This window comes from Solea solea, chromosome 20 (assembly GCF_958295425.1).
Source record: "Solea solea chromosome 20, fSolSol10.1, whole genome shotgun sequence".
Classification (NCBI taxonomy): domain Eukaryota; kingdom Metazoa; phylum Chordata; class Actinopteri; order Pleuronectiformes; family Soleidae; genus Solea; species Solea solea.
This window is the reverse complement of record NC_081153.1, coordinates 8,036,312-8,052,849: the sequence shown is the minus strand read 5'-3', so window position 1 is coordinate 8,052,849 and position 16,538 is coordinate 8,036,312. Positions and strand designations below refer to the sequence as shown.

The 16,538-nt window shown below is 36.7% G+C and overlaps 1 protein-coding gene across 3 annotated transcripts in view; it reads left to right on the top strand.

Moving 5' to 3' along the window:
* Window positions 1-11,978, top strand: part of atp9b (ATPase phospholipid transporting 9B) — a 50,230-nt gene extending 38,252 nt beyond the window's left edge. For 2 of the 3 annotated variants that reach the window (XM_058619231.1, XM_058619233.1), the window contains exons 18-30: window positions 787-870; window positions 1,194-1,364; window positions 1,704-1,802; window positions 1,895-1,984; window positions 2,254-2,398; window positions 3,093-3,157; window positions 3,795-3,950; window positions 4,040-4,104; window positions 4,284-4,392; window positions 5,036-5,093; window positions 7,380-7,583; window positions 8,424-8,456; window positions 9,471-11,978. In XM_058619231.1, the coding sequence (XP_058475214.1) occupies window positions 787-870; window positions 1,194-1,364; window positions 1,704-1,802; window positions 1,895-1,984; window positions 2,254-2,398; window positions 3,093-3,157; window positions 3,795-3,950; window positions 4,040-4,104; window positions 4,284-4,392; window positions 5,036-5,093; window positions 7,380-7,583; window positions 8,424-8,456; window positions 9,471-9,607 (1,416 nt within the window). In that variant the 3' untranslated portion in view covers window positions 9,608-11,978. The remainder of the gene's footprint in view (window positions 1-786; window positions 871-1,193; window positions 1,365-1,703; window positions 1,803-1,894; window positions 1,985-2,253; window positions 2,399-3,092; window positions 3,158-3,794; window positions 3,951-4,039; window positions 4,105-4,283; window positions 4,393-5,035; window positions 5,094-7,379; window positions 7,584-8,423; window positions 8,457-9,470) is intronic. The other variant, XM_058619232.1, reaches the window with a different exon arrangement.
* The last annotated feature ends 4,560 nt before the right edge of the window (window positions 11,979-16,538 follow it).

Sequence of the window (16,538 nt, the reverse complement as noted above, 5' to 3'; positions counted from 1 at the left end):
CTTTGTTTTACTGTGTCCTCTGACTCTTCACCACAGGCGATGTTATTCTATATTGATTCCTCGTGGTGTTGGTAACAATATGTAGATATTGACGTTACTGTACATGGTGTACTTATACAGCAGCTGCTCCAGTGGAACACTTCATCTGCCCTATATTTGATTTACACCTGATTTTGGAGGGAAAATACACAAATAAGTTAAGAATGAAGTCAGTTTTATTGCCTTTATATTATTATTATTGCACGTAAGTGTAATGGGAAGATGGATATATAGTGTATATACACATATAACATAGTACATTCAAATATGGTAAGTTAGGGGACAATAAAAAACATTTAAGTGATAAAAGTGACCAAGAAAGATAGCTTTCAAATAATGAATATAAAAAAAAATACACTTAACTTAAATGGTAAAGACATCAACAGATTAAATAAAAATGTATTAAACCTCAAAAGAGTGGAACTAATAAAACCTATGAGAGAATGTTATTATTCTAATGGGGTTTTTAAAGAATAATACTATGAAATGTGTGAATTGATCATTGTTGTGTTCATTTTTAAATAGTTCACATTAGGGCTGCAACTTCGGATTCCTTTCTAGATTAGTCAATTGGTTGTTTAGTCCATAAAAATGTTAATATCTCCTAAACCACACAATCAGAATGTTTCCCAACTATCTCTTTATGTCCACAAACCAAAAAACAACTTTAAAATCTGATTAAGCCAAGAATGAAGCATTTTAAAAAGATATTTTTGTTGATTGTGGTTATTATCTTGTTTCTAACAGTGTGGGAACATGGCCAGAGAAGGACTAAGGACCCTGGTTGTGGCCAAGAAGTCTCTTTCTGAGGAGCAGTACCAGGATTTTGAGGTTCTAATATCATATATTTTCATTTATTTTGTTTTTACAGTATATTTCCACTCTCTTTTACACCACAGTCTGTCTGTTTCTTCAAAAATGCAGCTATATATGTGGATGTGTTGTATGAAATGGACAGTAGTGTCGAAAATATCAAAAATATTATTTTATTCTGAGGATAGGAAGGATTACCTCATCTTATTATGGATATAGAACGTTTTGGTTAAATTCACAATCACATTTTTTTATTGCTTTGTATTAAAAAGTAAAAAAAAAGTTTTCATTTTTAGAGGGGTCTGTGTTTAGAACTGTGTTTTTTATGGTGTGTTTTTCAGAATCGCTACAACCAGGCAAAGTTGAGCATCCATGACCGAACGCTGAAGGTGGCAGCAGTGGTGGAGAGTCTGGAGAGGGAGATGGAGCTTCTTTGTCTGACCGGCGTGGAGGACCAGCTCCAGGCCGACGTCAGGCCCACGCTGGAGCTGCTCAGAAACGCTGGCATCAAGGTGAGATGGTGACAAACATCAGTCTGTTCTGAGGTCTGACAACAGGTTGCTTTAAGATGCTCCAAAACCTGACTCAACCTAGATTTTTACTGTTTTATTGTTTTTGTGTTTTATATCTTGTTGCTGTGCCTTTAACTCTGTAAAGCACTTTTGTCAACCCTGGTTGTTTTTCAATGAAACAAAGTTGACTTGATTTGTTCAGAGGAAACCTACAGTAACGTGAAACATACTGCAGTGATTCAGTAGCCTTTCATGAAAAATGATGGTGTTCATTAAAGTGATGTCTTTAAAGGCCACATCTTCACTCCATATTTACACTCATCTTGTTTCCTGCCTTAGATTTGGATGTTGACAGGAGACAAGCTGGAAACGGCCACATGCATCGCCAAAAGCTCCCATTTGGTCTCCAGAAGCCAAGACATCCACGTTTTCCGACCGGTACGCCATTTTTTTTCTCTCCCTCTCTCTCGTCTGTTTTCCTCGTATCTCTGTTTCCATGTGGATAATTGTATTGTGTGGCCCTCGAGCAGGTCTCGAACAGAGGAGAGGCCCATCTGGAGCTGAACGCCTTCAGAAGGAAGCACGACTGTGCTCTGGTCATCTCTGGAGACTCCTTAGAGGTGCTACAACACAACATCGCACACAGTGACTTTTCCCTGTACAACAGATGATGCTGAGGATGCAGCCAAATAGACAAGGAGAAGGGGGAAAAAGAGCATTGATAGCATAATTTGGATTTATTACTCTTATAAGAAAGTTAAATGGAAACTAATCAGTGTTTTCATAAATTTGTCTACAATATTTGGCAAATGAATGGATATGATTTAAAAGAGCAACTAAACCTGTGTTTTACATACGTTTTTTTTAAATATTCTTTGTGGTGTCGCAGGTGTGTTTGAGGTATTACGAGCACGAGTTTGTGGAGTTGGCTTGTCAGTGTCCGGCAGTCGTCTGCTGCCGCTGCTCCCCGACTCAGAAGGCCCAGATTGTCTGTCTCCTGCAGCAGCACACGGACAACAGAACCTGTGCCATAGGTGAGCACTGAAGAAAGACTCTTAGGGTCGGCCAGGAAAAATCAACAACAACAAAAACCATCTCTGTGCGATTAGAACACTGGAATGTTGACCAAAACTGACCCCGAACCCGACACAGTTACAGTAAGATGACGTGTAATCATAGTTAGCCTTAATTTATAGTTACGTCAAATGATATCCTTTAAAAATGTTATTTAAATTATGATGAATTGTTGTTCCTTACAGATAATATAGCAATGGACACAATATTATAGTATAATATTACTTATTTATTATATTTAATTTTAAACTGTAAAACTGTAGAAAGAGTTTTAAACAAATGTCATTCATATCAATAAAATCCCCAATTTTCAGTCAAATAGAAAATTATACTATTACTATTTGACTCTATATACCTATTAGGACTGTCAGTGTTTCCAAAAATTAAGTTTTAACTAATTTATAATGACTCTTAATTCCAATGGGGGTCTGCTTATTAATATTTACACGCTATTTTAAATAAAGCATTTAAATTCACCCTATTTTTCACTCAAACACGTGTCTGTTATAACTGCAACACAGATGTGGAAGCATAATATTACACTTGTACTACTCATTTAATCCACAAGGTGGCACCGATGCCCTCCTAGAAAAACACCTACATTATTATCACTGTGAGTTCATTTTACAAACTTGTTTTGTTTCTTCTGTGCAGGTGATGGAGGAAATGACGTGAGCATGATCCAGGCTGCACACTGCGGTATCGGAATTGAAGGAAAGGTAAATTATTACCTTTATTTTCAACATTCAAGATATATTTTCTTGTACTATTAACTGATTCAGTCAAAGCGACAGTTGTTTCTGTTTGTAGAGAATATTTTCTTCACTCTGGAGGCAAAATGTATTCATAATTACATTACATTACATGTCATTTAGCAGATGCTTTTATCCAAAGCGACTTACAATAAGTGCATTTCAACATTTGGGTACAAACAATAAAACAGGTTAGAGTTCCTGAACAGTATTTAATAACGACATGGATACATTTACAATATTTTAACTAAACAAAAACAAGTCCTAGAATGTTACATTTTCAAGGAAACATTCATATTTAGAGATAAACGCATTGTCAAAACAATCACAGAAAAGTCAATCATGTACATAAAATGTTATACATGAATAAAAATACTATTTATCCATATATTTTGTTGTACACATTTCTCAAAAAGAACTGCAAATACAACGTATGATAACAACGTCATATTTTGACGTTTTAGTCAAAAACAACTATTAATTACTAACGATAAAAAGCCAATAAAAGTAAATCTAGGAAAATAAATAGTAGACACTACACTACTAAGTAGTTGCGCTTTTAAACAGCACTTTATTTGTTTATCGTTTATTTGTGTACAAACAGGAGGGAAAGCAGGCCTCTCTGGCCGCGGATTTCTCCATCACACAGTTCAAACACATCGGCCGTCTGCTCGTGGTTCACGGCAGGAACAGCTACAAACGCTCAGCGGCGCTGGGTCAGTTTGTCATGCACCGAGGCATGATCATCTCCGCCATGCAGGTACACCAGGTCACCATTAAAACACCAGCGACAAGGCACATTCTTTACAGTAATGTTCATAAATCTCAAACTGTTTTTCCTCTCCTCAGGCCGTCTTCTCCTCTGTATTCTTCTTCGCCTCCGTGCCCTTGTACCAGGGATTCCTCATGGTCGGGTATGTGTTGGGCATTCCATGCACAAACAAATGTCATAAATGTCACATCTTGGTACATAAACAACATTTTTAAATTCTTAATGACTAATTTCTTGCCTCAAACGTTTCAAAGTTTTATTTCTACAGCACCACCCACAGTGTGTTCATTTATTTACAATAAAAATGTTTGTTCTGTGCAGATATGCCACAATCTACACCATGTTTCCTGTGTTCTCCCTGGTGCTGGACCAAGATGTGAAGCCAGACATGGCTCTGCTTTACCCAGAGCTTTACAAAGACCTCACCAAGGTACAGTTTCTATCAGATGTGCATGTGACAGATGTTTTTTTTAATCCTTATTTTCCCCACAGGTAAATACCACATTTGAATGATTGAAAAAGTTTAAAAACTGTGTTTCAAATTAGGCGACAAAATGACCTGGGGGCCAGTGAGCATTCAGTCTGGAACATGCTTTAAATCAACAGTATTCATGATGATATTTTACAGAATTTCAAAGTAAAAGTGCTTGTTATGATATGGAAAGATACAGTTGACAATTAAAAAGACATTTATGATGTAATATAACTAACTAACATGTAATAAAAACACGGAACAAGCTCATATATCCATCATTTAACATTGAATGTATTACCTTTTAAAGTCTGACATATATAATCTAATGTATAGTTATTCTTTTTGATAAAATATTGCTCAGTGTTTATGACAACAGCTAGCAATCATATTTAATATTATATTCTGTCTCTAATCTCGCGACACATATAGGAGGTCATGGGCCAATGGTGCCTGCTAACTTACACTTCCTTCACAATTTTGAAAATTCCCAATTTACCCAATTTTTTTTAAATTTAAAATTTACCCATGAAAGTTTCCAATTTGAAAAAAATCCCAGAATTTGTTTAAAAACACTGTTTTTCCTCATGGTTTCTTCCAGGGGCGTTCGCTGTCTTTCAAGACTTTCCTCATCTGGGTTTTAATCAGCATCTATCAAGGTAAGCAACACAGACTGGAGCTATTTAAAATATGTAATGTTATCTTTAAAATAGCGACCCGGCGTTGTACTGACAGCTGTCAGGGCCACTGCTCAGCCGTCGCTTCATCATTTCTGCCACGTATTCCACCGCCGTCCCTGGGCCCCATCTGAACTCCCTGATACTGACTTTCTCAGTATCTTAGGTTTCCAACCACCATCCACTTCCACATGTGGGCTTTTGTCCGTCCAGTAAATCGATATTTCTGTAATCGCTAAGCCATGCAAGAGTGTGAGAAAGATCTATGTTCCAGCTGGAGCGTGACTTCCTGACAGCTCCAGGTTTTTAATTAAAGCCAATACCACGTCTGTGGAGAAAGAGGGGAGAAAAAAAAAAGAGAGAAAGAAACATGAAGACGATATGGAAAATATACCAGGCACCAATTTGACTTCATTTATTACAGAGTTTGACTCACAGGAATGCACAATACGGCAGCGAGCGCTATGAAAAAAGCAATTATGCGATCACTTATAGGCTATTAAGCCCAATTAGTGTAGCATTATGATAAAATCATACAGTTGGCACCGAGAGATGAGCGAGTGAAAAGAGGTTTAACAGACTGAGACACACTGGAGCGCATTGTGCATCTTAATCTGCAGACGCACAAATCCTGACCTCAGTGTCTCAGTCAAACTGTTCCACTCAAATGTTCTCAGGTAGAATTCACCTCAGGTTTCTCATTAGATACTTTAGTACGGGGACGAGTCCGACATGGGAGTTTCAGACTTAAATTTAAAGAATACATTTTGAATCAGAGTTGTTGAGGTAAAACACACCTTAAAAAGAACAAAGGCTTCTTAAAGTGAAGAGCAAACGGTGTCAAAATAAAAATAGAAAAGGAAGTTGAATGATGCAACACCAGGGAGAAATCACATGTCAGCAGCAAGTCAAGTAACAAATACTTAATAGCAGTAGAAAAAGACAAAATAAACCTTCTTCTTCTTCTAACTTCCCGCAAGCTGTACAGTAAGAGGTGCAATGCTGCCCTCTACAGTTCAAAGTTCCTAATCACATTTTCAAAGATTGATATCAGGTGAATATTCTCCTTATAGTTCATATTCACCTTGTTTCACTTCTGCTCCTTAATCCCTCTGGATTCTGATCCGTAGTTCCCACTTGGTGGTTCTTCAGCACAGATGTTGAGCTCTATAAAAATGCAAATATTGTTTTATTTATCTCAAAATGTGTTACTTTCTTATTTGAATTATTTTCCACAAAAAATAGTTTGGATTCAAATACGTCAACACAGTTCTGTGTTTTATTTCAAAGCCTCCGCTTCCTAAGACGTTGCTGTTTTTCCCTTTTACTAACAAGCAAAATCAGCAATGAAACGTCAACAATTTTCTTTTTGTACTTCTTACATTTCACAAATGCATGAAGCTATAGTTCCTTTATATGTATATATAAAACGTCATTGGAAGCCACTTATTTATAGTTAAACATGTCTAACATTTACAATGACAACACATTTATCTTTCCTTCTCGTCACATGTTTGAAAAGGAGTGGACAGAAGTATAAACTTATATGTTCCTATTACACACAACTTTTAATTTATTAACTGTTTTATCTTGTCACCAAATATTTACACAACATTGTATAAAATGTTCTGAGTACAAGACAAGAGTATTTCTGGCTTTATACACAACCATTTCCATCACCGTCATGGATTAAACTGCGGTTCTACATCCTTATGTTTATTTAAAATTTGTATTTGTATTTTCTCTTAAATTATAATCTCCTTGTCTTTCTGAAAACAATGTCTTTGCTTTATTTGGGACGAAGTTATTTCTTGCTTTGAATATTGTTTTCCCTGTTTTAAACTGAATCAGATCTGGATTTACAGAAGGCTATGGTGGAGAGGATTTGTGTTTCTGTTTATTTATTTTTTTGTTTGTATAATTTTATTATATTTATTAAGAGTTCATTCCAAAAAAAGGGGGGATGCATATATTGCCTGAGGAATGTTTGCATTTTAAAGAGAGTTAAAAGCTCCCTGCTGATTTAAATCTCTCTGTCCTGACAAATAAAGGTGAAAATGCCTTAAAATATCCTTTAAAAAAATGCTGGATTAATCCTTTAAACAGGATCCACAGCAAAACACCTTCAGTTATTTATAACTTTTGGAACAAATTAATCTATTTCTTCTGCAGAGTGATTCTGCTGACAAACTTACAACACTCTAACATGTTATTGTTGGTTTAAAAAAAGTGCCGATTCATCTTTACTGTGTCCTTTGGCGCCACCAGGTGGCATCCTCATGTACGGCGCGCTGCTGCTCTTTGAGTCCGAGTTCGTACATGTGGTCGCCATCTCCTTCACCGCGCTCGTCCTCACGGAGCTCCTGATGGTGGCGCTCACCATCCGCACCTGGCACTGGCTGATGGTGGTGGCGGAGTTCCTCAGCCTCGGCTTTTACCTCGCTTCTCTCGCCTTCCTCAACGAGTACTTCGGTAGGTACCGCCTTTTATTTTTAACCCTCACTGGGTTTGAAGTAGTTGTAGGTATTTGTATTTAAAGGGAAAACAAGAGCTGAGTCATAAATAAGAAAGAGCAGCGTTGGGCCAAAACTGTTGATTTTGTTCAGTGATTCCCAAACACTGGGTCGGGACCCACATATGGGTCGCAGGAGAGTGTTTTTGGGTCCCCACATTTTGGTTTTATATGTTTTAAATAACATGAATAGAATTACCTTTTACAACGTCTTGACCCTTTAATTTGCAACGTTTCTCTGTGACTTATCATCATGTCTGGGTGGATGTGTTGCTTATTTTGTTGTATATTTCATTGATATTTATATTGTATTTTTTGTGTTTCCCCCAAAAAAACCCCAACATGGTTCATCCCAGTTCTAATAGTCTAGAGTGGTTAACATGGGTTACTCTATTGACCATTTTGTTTATTGATTGCAGGTTTTCTAGAACAGAGAGAACTCTCTTAGAAACTTTCGCTTCTTTTTTAAGACTTGATGAGCAAAAGAATCCAAAGAAATGTGGATTTTTAGTGTCTGTTAAGTTAAGTTAAATTAATTAGGAAAGTCGTAGTAGTATAATTGCAACGTGTTATCATACTTTTCCAGTGGAAGAACGTAGTCACTGCAGCCATTTTGTGTCAATGTTTTTCTGGCACATTTGTGTTTTCTTCTTCTGCTCCTCCTTCCTCTTCTTCTTCTGCTTCTTCCTCTGCTCCTTCTTCTCCTCCGTGCTTCCATGTGTCTCTCCTCACGACTAACATTATGTTTCCACTCACTGTGTCTCTGCTGCGCTCGTTTTGCTTCTGTATGTTGACACCAGGCATAGGCAGGGTCTCGTTCGGAGCTTTTCTTGGTAGGTGTGCAGCCTGAACATTTAAATCCATGTGTCTGTTTTGTCTGTTTGTTCCGGTGATGTTTGATGGGTCGTCATTTTATTTTGAATTTTATTTTGAACTTTTTTAAGTTGTTTGGAACGTTTCTTCCACTGTTTCGTGAATTTTCATTTTGTGACAAACGCATTGATCCAAATCAGGCCTGGTATTAACGTCTTCAGCTCCAGGGGTCGCTCTAACCAAGAGATTCTGCTTTAGTTTGTCGTTATGGCTTTTTATCCACACAGTGTTCTGTGTGGATAAAAAGCCAGCTGAAATGCTGTTTTTGAAATCTTGCAACCAATATGATACTTTGGAAAAAAAAAGATCATAGCACCACCTCTCTCTTGCATCGTCGTCTTCCTCTTCTCTCGTGTTTGGGTTCATTTTTGTCATGATAGTGATCATGATGGTCTTTCAGAGTCATTTTGCATGGATGAAGACATCTTTTGAGAGACTTTTTAAGAACAAAAAAGAAAAAGATCGTATTGGGAAGGTTCTGTTTCCGTGTGGATAAAGCCTGATCTTTCGCATGTATTTGTCCTCAGCGTGGAATAAAGACAGCAGTTTTTACTACTTCCTGCATCCAGGAACAGAATTTAGGAAAGGCTCAGGGCAAAATTCCATTTGAAATATTTGAAATTTCCCTAGAAATAAACCAAAATGCCATGGAAAACAAAAAAACAAAACATGTCTAGTCTCTGCCTGCCCCTGCTCTGCTGCTGTATATACACAAACGCTCCCTCTGTCAGGTCTGATAGTTTTGCTTGACAGAGCCTGTTTTCAGAATGCAAACAAATAATGTGACGACGTTTCACATCATGAAGAGCAAACCTGTACTGCAGCTTTAAAACCAGGTCTGAACTCGGTACATCATGACTTTTTCAGCCGCATCGTGACTCCTCATTTCATTTTTTATTTATACATCTTTTAATGACGTCATGCTGACACGTGTGACTCAGCGTTTTGTGTCTCTTTCTTTTTCCTCCTCTCAGACCTGTCGTTCATCACGACGTGGCCTTTCCTGTGGAAGGTGTCGGCCATCACGCTGGTCAGCTGTCTTCCTCTCTACATCATCAAGTACCTGAAGCGCAAGTTTTCGCCGCCAAGCTACTCCAAGCTCTCGTCCTGAGCAAAAACAATGGATGTATTTTTCTTCTTCTTTGCTCTTCTCTGCACTTTTTTTTCACCACACCGGTCCTCGGTGACGGACACGTGACCCGTGGAGGTGAAAGTAAGAAACACTGAATCAACGGAGCACGGAGAGAAAGCAAACACTCACTCTTTGGATCTTCTTTTTTCATTTCTCCTCATTGAGTCTTGGGATTACTTGAAAAGTCGGAGCACATAGTGACAGACGACAAAAACGTAAAGTTCGCCACGGGCCTGACACGTGTGACCTGTGAACCTTGGGTCGTTCTGCCTTTCTTTTGTTTTCAGACAATTCAGCGTCATTTTATACATTCACTTCTTCAACGTTCAGATTTTTATATGTGCAGCTCAGACTGATTTTTTTTATCGTAGGTATTAACTGCTGCGTCTTTCAACACTTGAGTTGCTGTAAAGGATAAAAAAAAGAAACAGAAAAAAGAATGTTTTTTCTCTGTAAATAGGCGTTTTTTTTTCCTCACTCACGTTTAAATCATTAACCAAAAAACAAGGTCATTTATACACAAATGCTGAGCACTTGTTCCGATACAAACCTCTACGTGTCTTTTTGTGTCTTTTTGTCGTGTCTGCAGAATTCAACTTCAAATATCTCAGATTTGAGCATCTGTAGATAACTAACATCACTCCGATAACTGCCATTTTATTTACGCCTTTTAAACAAACTCCACTTACACTTTGTTATAAATAGACCATTTAAGGTAAAAGTATAATCATTTTATTTTCAACTTCTGCTAAATTAAAAATAATTTCACCTAAATTTTTACGCACTGAACCTTTTAAAATATTGCTGTTTTTTTCTCACACAAATTATATTTCTCAGTTTTCTGTTTTATTTTAGCTTAAACTAATTCCATTCAGTTTTTACTGCAGCGTCGTCTTCTGGTTTAAAATGTGAAGCTTCGGAAGTTGACTGGAAGTAGCAGTTATCCGCCAGCAGGGGGCGAAACTCTGCTACGTTACAAAACAAATGGGGAAATGGGAAATTTGTTTTGTGACTGGACGACTCTATTTTATACTCAGACTCGGACTGAAGCTACGTGTCGGATCGACTCATAGGTGAATAAAAGCAGCATTAAATCTATCGTCTGCATATCTGCGTATGTCTGACATTCTGAGATTCCGACGCGTCCGGTGTTAATCAATCACTCTTTTTGTGGCGTTTTTCCATGACACAGTTCCAGCACAACTTGGCACGGCTTGACCTTGCTTTTCCATCAGTGATAGTACCTGTTAACTATCACTGATGGAACTGCTCTGGCAAGGTTCCCAGTGAGCTGAGCCCATACTAAAATGTGACGTCGACAGTCTGCCGGCCACTGATTGGTCAGAGAGTGTCGTCACTGGAAGAGTCATGAGCGCGACGTCCGACACAAGAATTAAAGCGAACAATCCTGAACTGTGGATCGGTTAAAAAAGACTTAAAAATCCTGAAGACGTGCGTTAATCTCCAACATATCTCCATCGTATTTCAGTTCAGTGATTGTGTCAGGCGGAGTCTGTGCTCCGGTCATGCAGGAAGTACTGAACGATTCTGTGAACAAATCTTTTTAATGAACTGATTCTAATGATTCATTTACACCGAAAACCGCTTTACAAGTCACTAGTTTGTGTGTTTGTGTCGTGTATAAAACCATGTCACGGCAGTTTCACTCAGCTGCGCTATGATAACTCCGCTCACGTTGAGGATGTACTATATAGTTATACCAAATTGTGTTGAGTCGAGCAGGAACTGTTATGGAAAAGCACTTTGGTTTGTCCTGCTGCTGTTTTTCTTTGATTGTTAAAAAAAAAAGTCACAAAAACGACCCTGAATCAGTGACGGCTGAATATTTTTAGACCTTTATCGACAGTATGACCCTCCCACTGGGCGTCGCCGTGACTTTAGCCCATGGTGGACGTTGACATTCAGGAGAGGATGAGTTTTATCATTCACTCCACAGGCTGTGTGTAAGTGTTAAAGCACAGAGGAGAGACAGTGTGTGTGTGTGTGTGTGGCGTTTAGCTATTTTTATTAGTCCGGCTATCATTTATCTCCGAATCCTAATTGAGTTGAACTCAGGTTAAATCATTCCGTAAATAATTAGTATTAATCGTGGCGGCCCGACTGTAAACGTGGCTACACTGCGTCACTTCGGTGTTGATGATGGGAGTGAATTCCCATTCTCACATAACGGTGTTGGTTCTTTTATTCCTGTGTTTTTGTTTTACGCGGTGTTTAAATGTTAAATGTGTAAAACTTCGTGCTCTCCACGTCTTACACTGCACTTTCAATCAGTGTCTGTTATTTTTATTATTCTTATTCATTAAAAACTAATAAAAGAAACTGCACATCAGATGTCTTTTCATGTGTTTCCTGACGCTGAGGTTTAAGACTGGAGGTTTTTTATAAAGTTGACCTTCAACATGTGGCCACTAGATGGCGGGAGAGACCAGATAATGACGAACGAGTGTGTTTTAAAGGAGCATTTCAGTCAATGTTGACCTCATAATATGAAGCATGTACAACAATGAATCCATTATTAATAGATTACGAAGTTAACCACCGCGTGTTCATTTAATAGTTAAAACAAATTTTCTAATTTTCCATGTGAATATTTTCAACTTTTTCTTTGTTTTATATCACAAATCATTAAAAGTGAATCATTTTAGTTTGTGGACAAAAGGAAACGTTTAAGATCATCACAGTTTTTGAGGTTTGGGAAACACTGATGAAAATCTTTGACATTTTATGGACCAAAGAATAATTTACAGATGAATTCCTGATGTAAAATAATCCTTAATTTCAGCTTCAGGACTCAGACGTCATGAATTTCTCATTATCTCATTTGTATATAAAATACTCTTTATAGCTGTATTGTCTTATGAGCTTGAGTCAACATGTTCAGTTGTCGCTGCTGTAAACTGAAACATTGAGGCTAAAAATATGGGAAAGTAAATTTCAGGTCTGACTTTTTGCATAATTTTCTCCTCTGGCTGCAGCCAAAAATGTCTTGTTGCTGTTTTAAAAACATGTCCAAAGGTTTTATGTTGTGGTTTTGAGTTTTTGGTACAAACTTTATTTTTACCTTTTCAGCAGAAGACTTGAAAACCAAGGAAGGAAAAGTTTGAAAAATGTATGAACGCAGGGGAAAATTTAAAAACTGCACTCTGGTGCAGTGAGAGATGTGAGGTGCAAACAGGATACACAGGAAATGACATCATATTAATCACACAATTCAATAAAAAACACATTTTTGAAACAAAACCCAAGTAACAATGAAGTCGTCATAGTTTTGACATAAATCGACAAACTGTATCTTTCCAAAAATCCCACTCAGACGTTTGACGTCACATCAGGAATCCTAATCATCGTCTTCATTTAAGCCTGGATATTATTTTTATCTTTGTCTGTGTTGACTTTTATTGCAGCAGGAAATCTTCTCTGCGCTCAGTTTACGCCACGTCAACACTGAGTCACTGACGACACACACGTGATAATGACTCACAAACAAAAAAGCCTTAAAATAGACACTTTTACAACCAGTGGACGCTTAAACTCACACACTGTGGAGGAAACTCGCGTTTTAATTTGAACAAATGTGAATCTTTAGATTAAAAACAAATGGTTACGGTGCTTAACAAATGTATTAGACCCTAAATTAACAGCATTGCTATTTATCAAAATCATGTTTTTGTGTTTCTGTAACAGTTAATACACCAGTGTGTAGAAGCTCTTTAACCAAAATGATATTTTTAAATGCTTAAATGTAATTATTATTGTTGTCCATGCATTTTCAAATGTACTCTTTTACTAAAAGAAATACTGTAAGAATAGTCAAAACATTTCTGGATTAAGACGTGAAATAGTTATTTGGGTATAAAAGGGGAGTTCAGTTATTTATTTTCCAAATAAATAGCAATAAAACATTTAGTTTCAAACTAGTTTTTGAAAAATTTCTAAAATATTTGTTAAAGATATAGATGATAATAACTTGCAAATCAACATTCAGAAAAAAAAAATTGAAGTTACAGTGTGTGCCTGTAAATGCAGCGCAGAGTGAAGATTTACAGTTCATTGTAAAGAAAAAGAAGATAAAGATAAGTTTTATTGTGTAATTTCAAGCCTGCGTTGAGCGCAGACACAATGTGTTATCAATCTCTTCTTCACCACATAGGAGGAGGAGGAGGAGGCGGCACTGATGAATGTGATGGTCCGCTGGATTTAACATGTATAACATATGTACATTCTCTCTATACTGTACGTCGTTATCACTGCAGAGGAAAAGAAGATGCTATGCGTCGCTATTTTACCGTTTCCTATACATAGATGCATACGTTTAACACATATACAGTGTATTTGTTTGACTGATCTATATATGTATGTATATACAGTGTGTGTGTGTTTATATATGTAAACATATACACACATATGTATGTATATAATGTGTATATACGTATATGTATATATACACATACATATAAAGCTATTTAATGTTGAGAAGAATCCATTAATCCACCCTTTTATGTAGATTCTCATTGATAAAACTTTATTAAACCTATATATGTATATATATGTACTGTATATATATACATATATGCATGTATGTATATATGTGTATTTATATATAACTATAATAACTATTTAAACTATTTAAAACTAAAACTTTATCAAACCTATACATATACATATATACGTATGTACTTATGTATATACGTATATGTAAATATAATTTTTTTTATATATATATATATTGAAAACACATATACACTGAAGAATGTAGTAAAAACTGTCACTTTTCTGTGATTCTATACTTTGTTGTTGACGATGGAATTTTTTTTCTTCAGTGAAACGTGTAAAACCATGTGACACAAAAAAAACATGAAAACAACAAATTAGACGTTTATAAATAATTTGTTCATAATTGTTACATGACCAGGTTTCATCATAATAACGGAGGAAAATGGCACAATAACAGGTTCAATTTGGTAAAAAAAAAAAAAAAAAAAATACAAAACAGAGAATGGGACAATAAAAGGTTAAATCTGTCAAGTTTTTTTCTAATTTAGTGCCATTTTTGATTTATTTTCATTTATCTGATTAAAACACAGACAATTGCACAATGATACGTTAGATTTGTTGAATTGTCCTTCATACTTTGTCTCTGCTGGCGCCAATGTTTTTGATTAATAAAAATGTATAGATAGAAACACATATAAAACATAATGATACATTACATTTGTTAAATTCTTCTTTATGCATTGTCTCATTAAGTGCCAGGAACAAATAGAATACATGGAAAATTGGACACTTCATTTGTTAAATAAACAAAAGACATTTCAGTTTGTTTGTTGTTTATTTATTGACATGTATTCGATCATGAGCAGCTTTAGCCCGAGCGTCGTGCTCACAGTAAGTGCAGCAACACCATAATAAACGATGTGATCCAGGCCCTAAGTGGCTGTAAAACACTGACACAGCAGAAACTTCACATTTGTCAGATTATTATTCTTTTCTCTTTTTTTCTATACGTTGCAGGGAGACCTACCATTATGCCATTATGCTATCTGGTTACTAAGCGTCTAAGTGGCTTCTGCAGCCATGTTCCATCTGACTGGGCTTGTTCGAAAATTCCACAGCACGCTGTTTGAATTAAGAAACACGCAGCAGCGGCAGCCGAGAGATGAAGTTACCAGTAATAATAAGAATAATAATAATAATGATAATGATAATAATGATCCAGCAGTGACTCAGTGAGGCAGGAGTTCTGCTCTCCACGATAATTCCAACATTTCACTATTTACTCAAACTCTCTATGTGAAGCACGCGTCATTTAAATCAAGTTATTATTTCACCTGCTTTCACTGTGACACCGAGCTGACGTTTACATGAATTTTAATGGAAGAGAATGGAAATGACAACATGAAGTCATGTTTTCACTGTGTTTTCTCATTTCAGCTTTAATACGGTGCGTGTGACATGTGAAACGTGTGTGTGTTCTTGTATTTGTGGCTTTATGAGGACCAAACATTGTATAAAGCGTACATTCACATCTTTGAAGGGCTTTTGGGGGCTTAAGACCTGGTTTTAGGGTCAGGGTTAGAATTAGGTTTAGTTAAGGTTAAAGGTTAAGGTTAGGCACTTAGTTGTGATAGTTAAGGTTAGGGTCAGGGTCTCGACCAGGGCTCTGCAACCTTTACTATGAAAAGAGCCCCTTATGTCCCCTCTCCACTCAAATAAAACTAATCTGGAGCCACAAAATCCATTAACTTAAGATAAGATCACATTTATACAGATATGCTATATACAAAATAATGATAGTTTGTTGCATTTATGAAATTTATAAACTACAAAATGAAAACTGTTGACATTTCATTAATGTTTATAGCCAACGTTTTATAATAAAACACAGAATTATGTACAGTAGACCTAGTCCTTCTATTGTTTGATGAAATTAAAAGTAACCCACTCTAAAATAAATAAAGCAATCATTTGATTTGATGTACTTCCTGCTTGAGAAAACCTGCCTGACATAAACAGTGTAGATCCAAAGATGGGCAGGTTTTGTGAGTTTGGGTCGTTTTTTGACGTAGACGTTGGATGTGACGCACAAAATAGTAAAACACTTTTATGTATCACCTTGATCTCTAAATAAGATAAGAACTTTTTTTATTCAAAGCTACAGTGAGCCACTGCAGAAGGTCTGAAAAGCCACTCCAATCTTAGTTTATATAAACGAGTGTGTGCATGTGGAGCGTGAGCAGCAGCTCAGAGACAGTAAACCTGCTGTGTGTGTTCAGGGAGATGTTGCTCAGTGTCTCAGCCTCAGTATCATTCTCAGCCTCAGTCTCAGTCTGAGTCTCAGTCTCATTTAGTCTCAGTCTGAGTGTCAGCCTCATTTAGTCTCAGTCTCAGT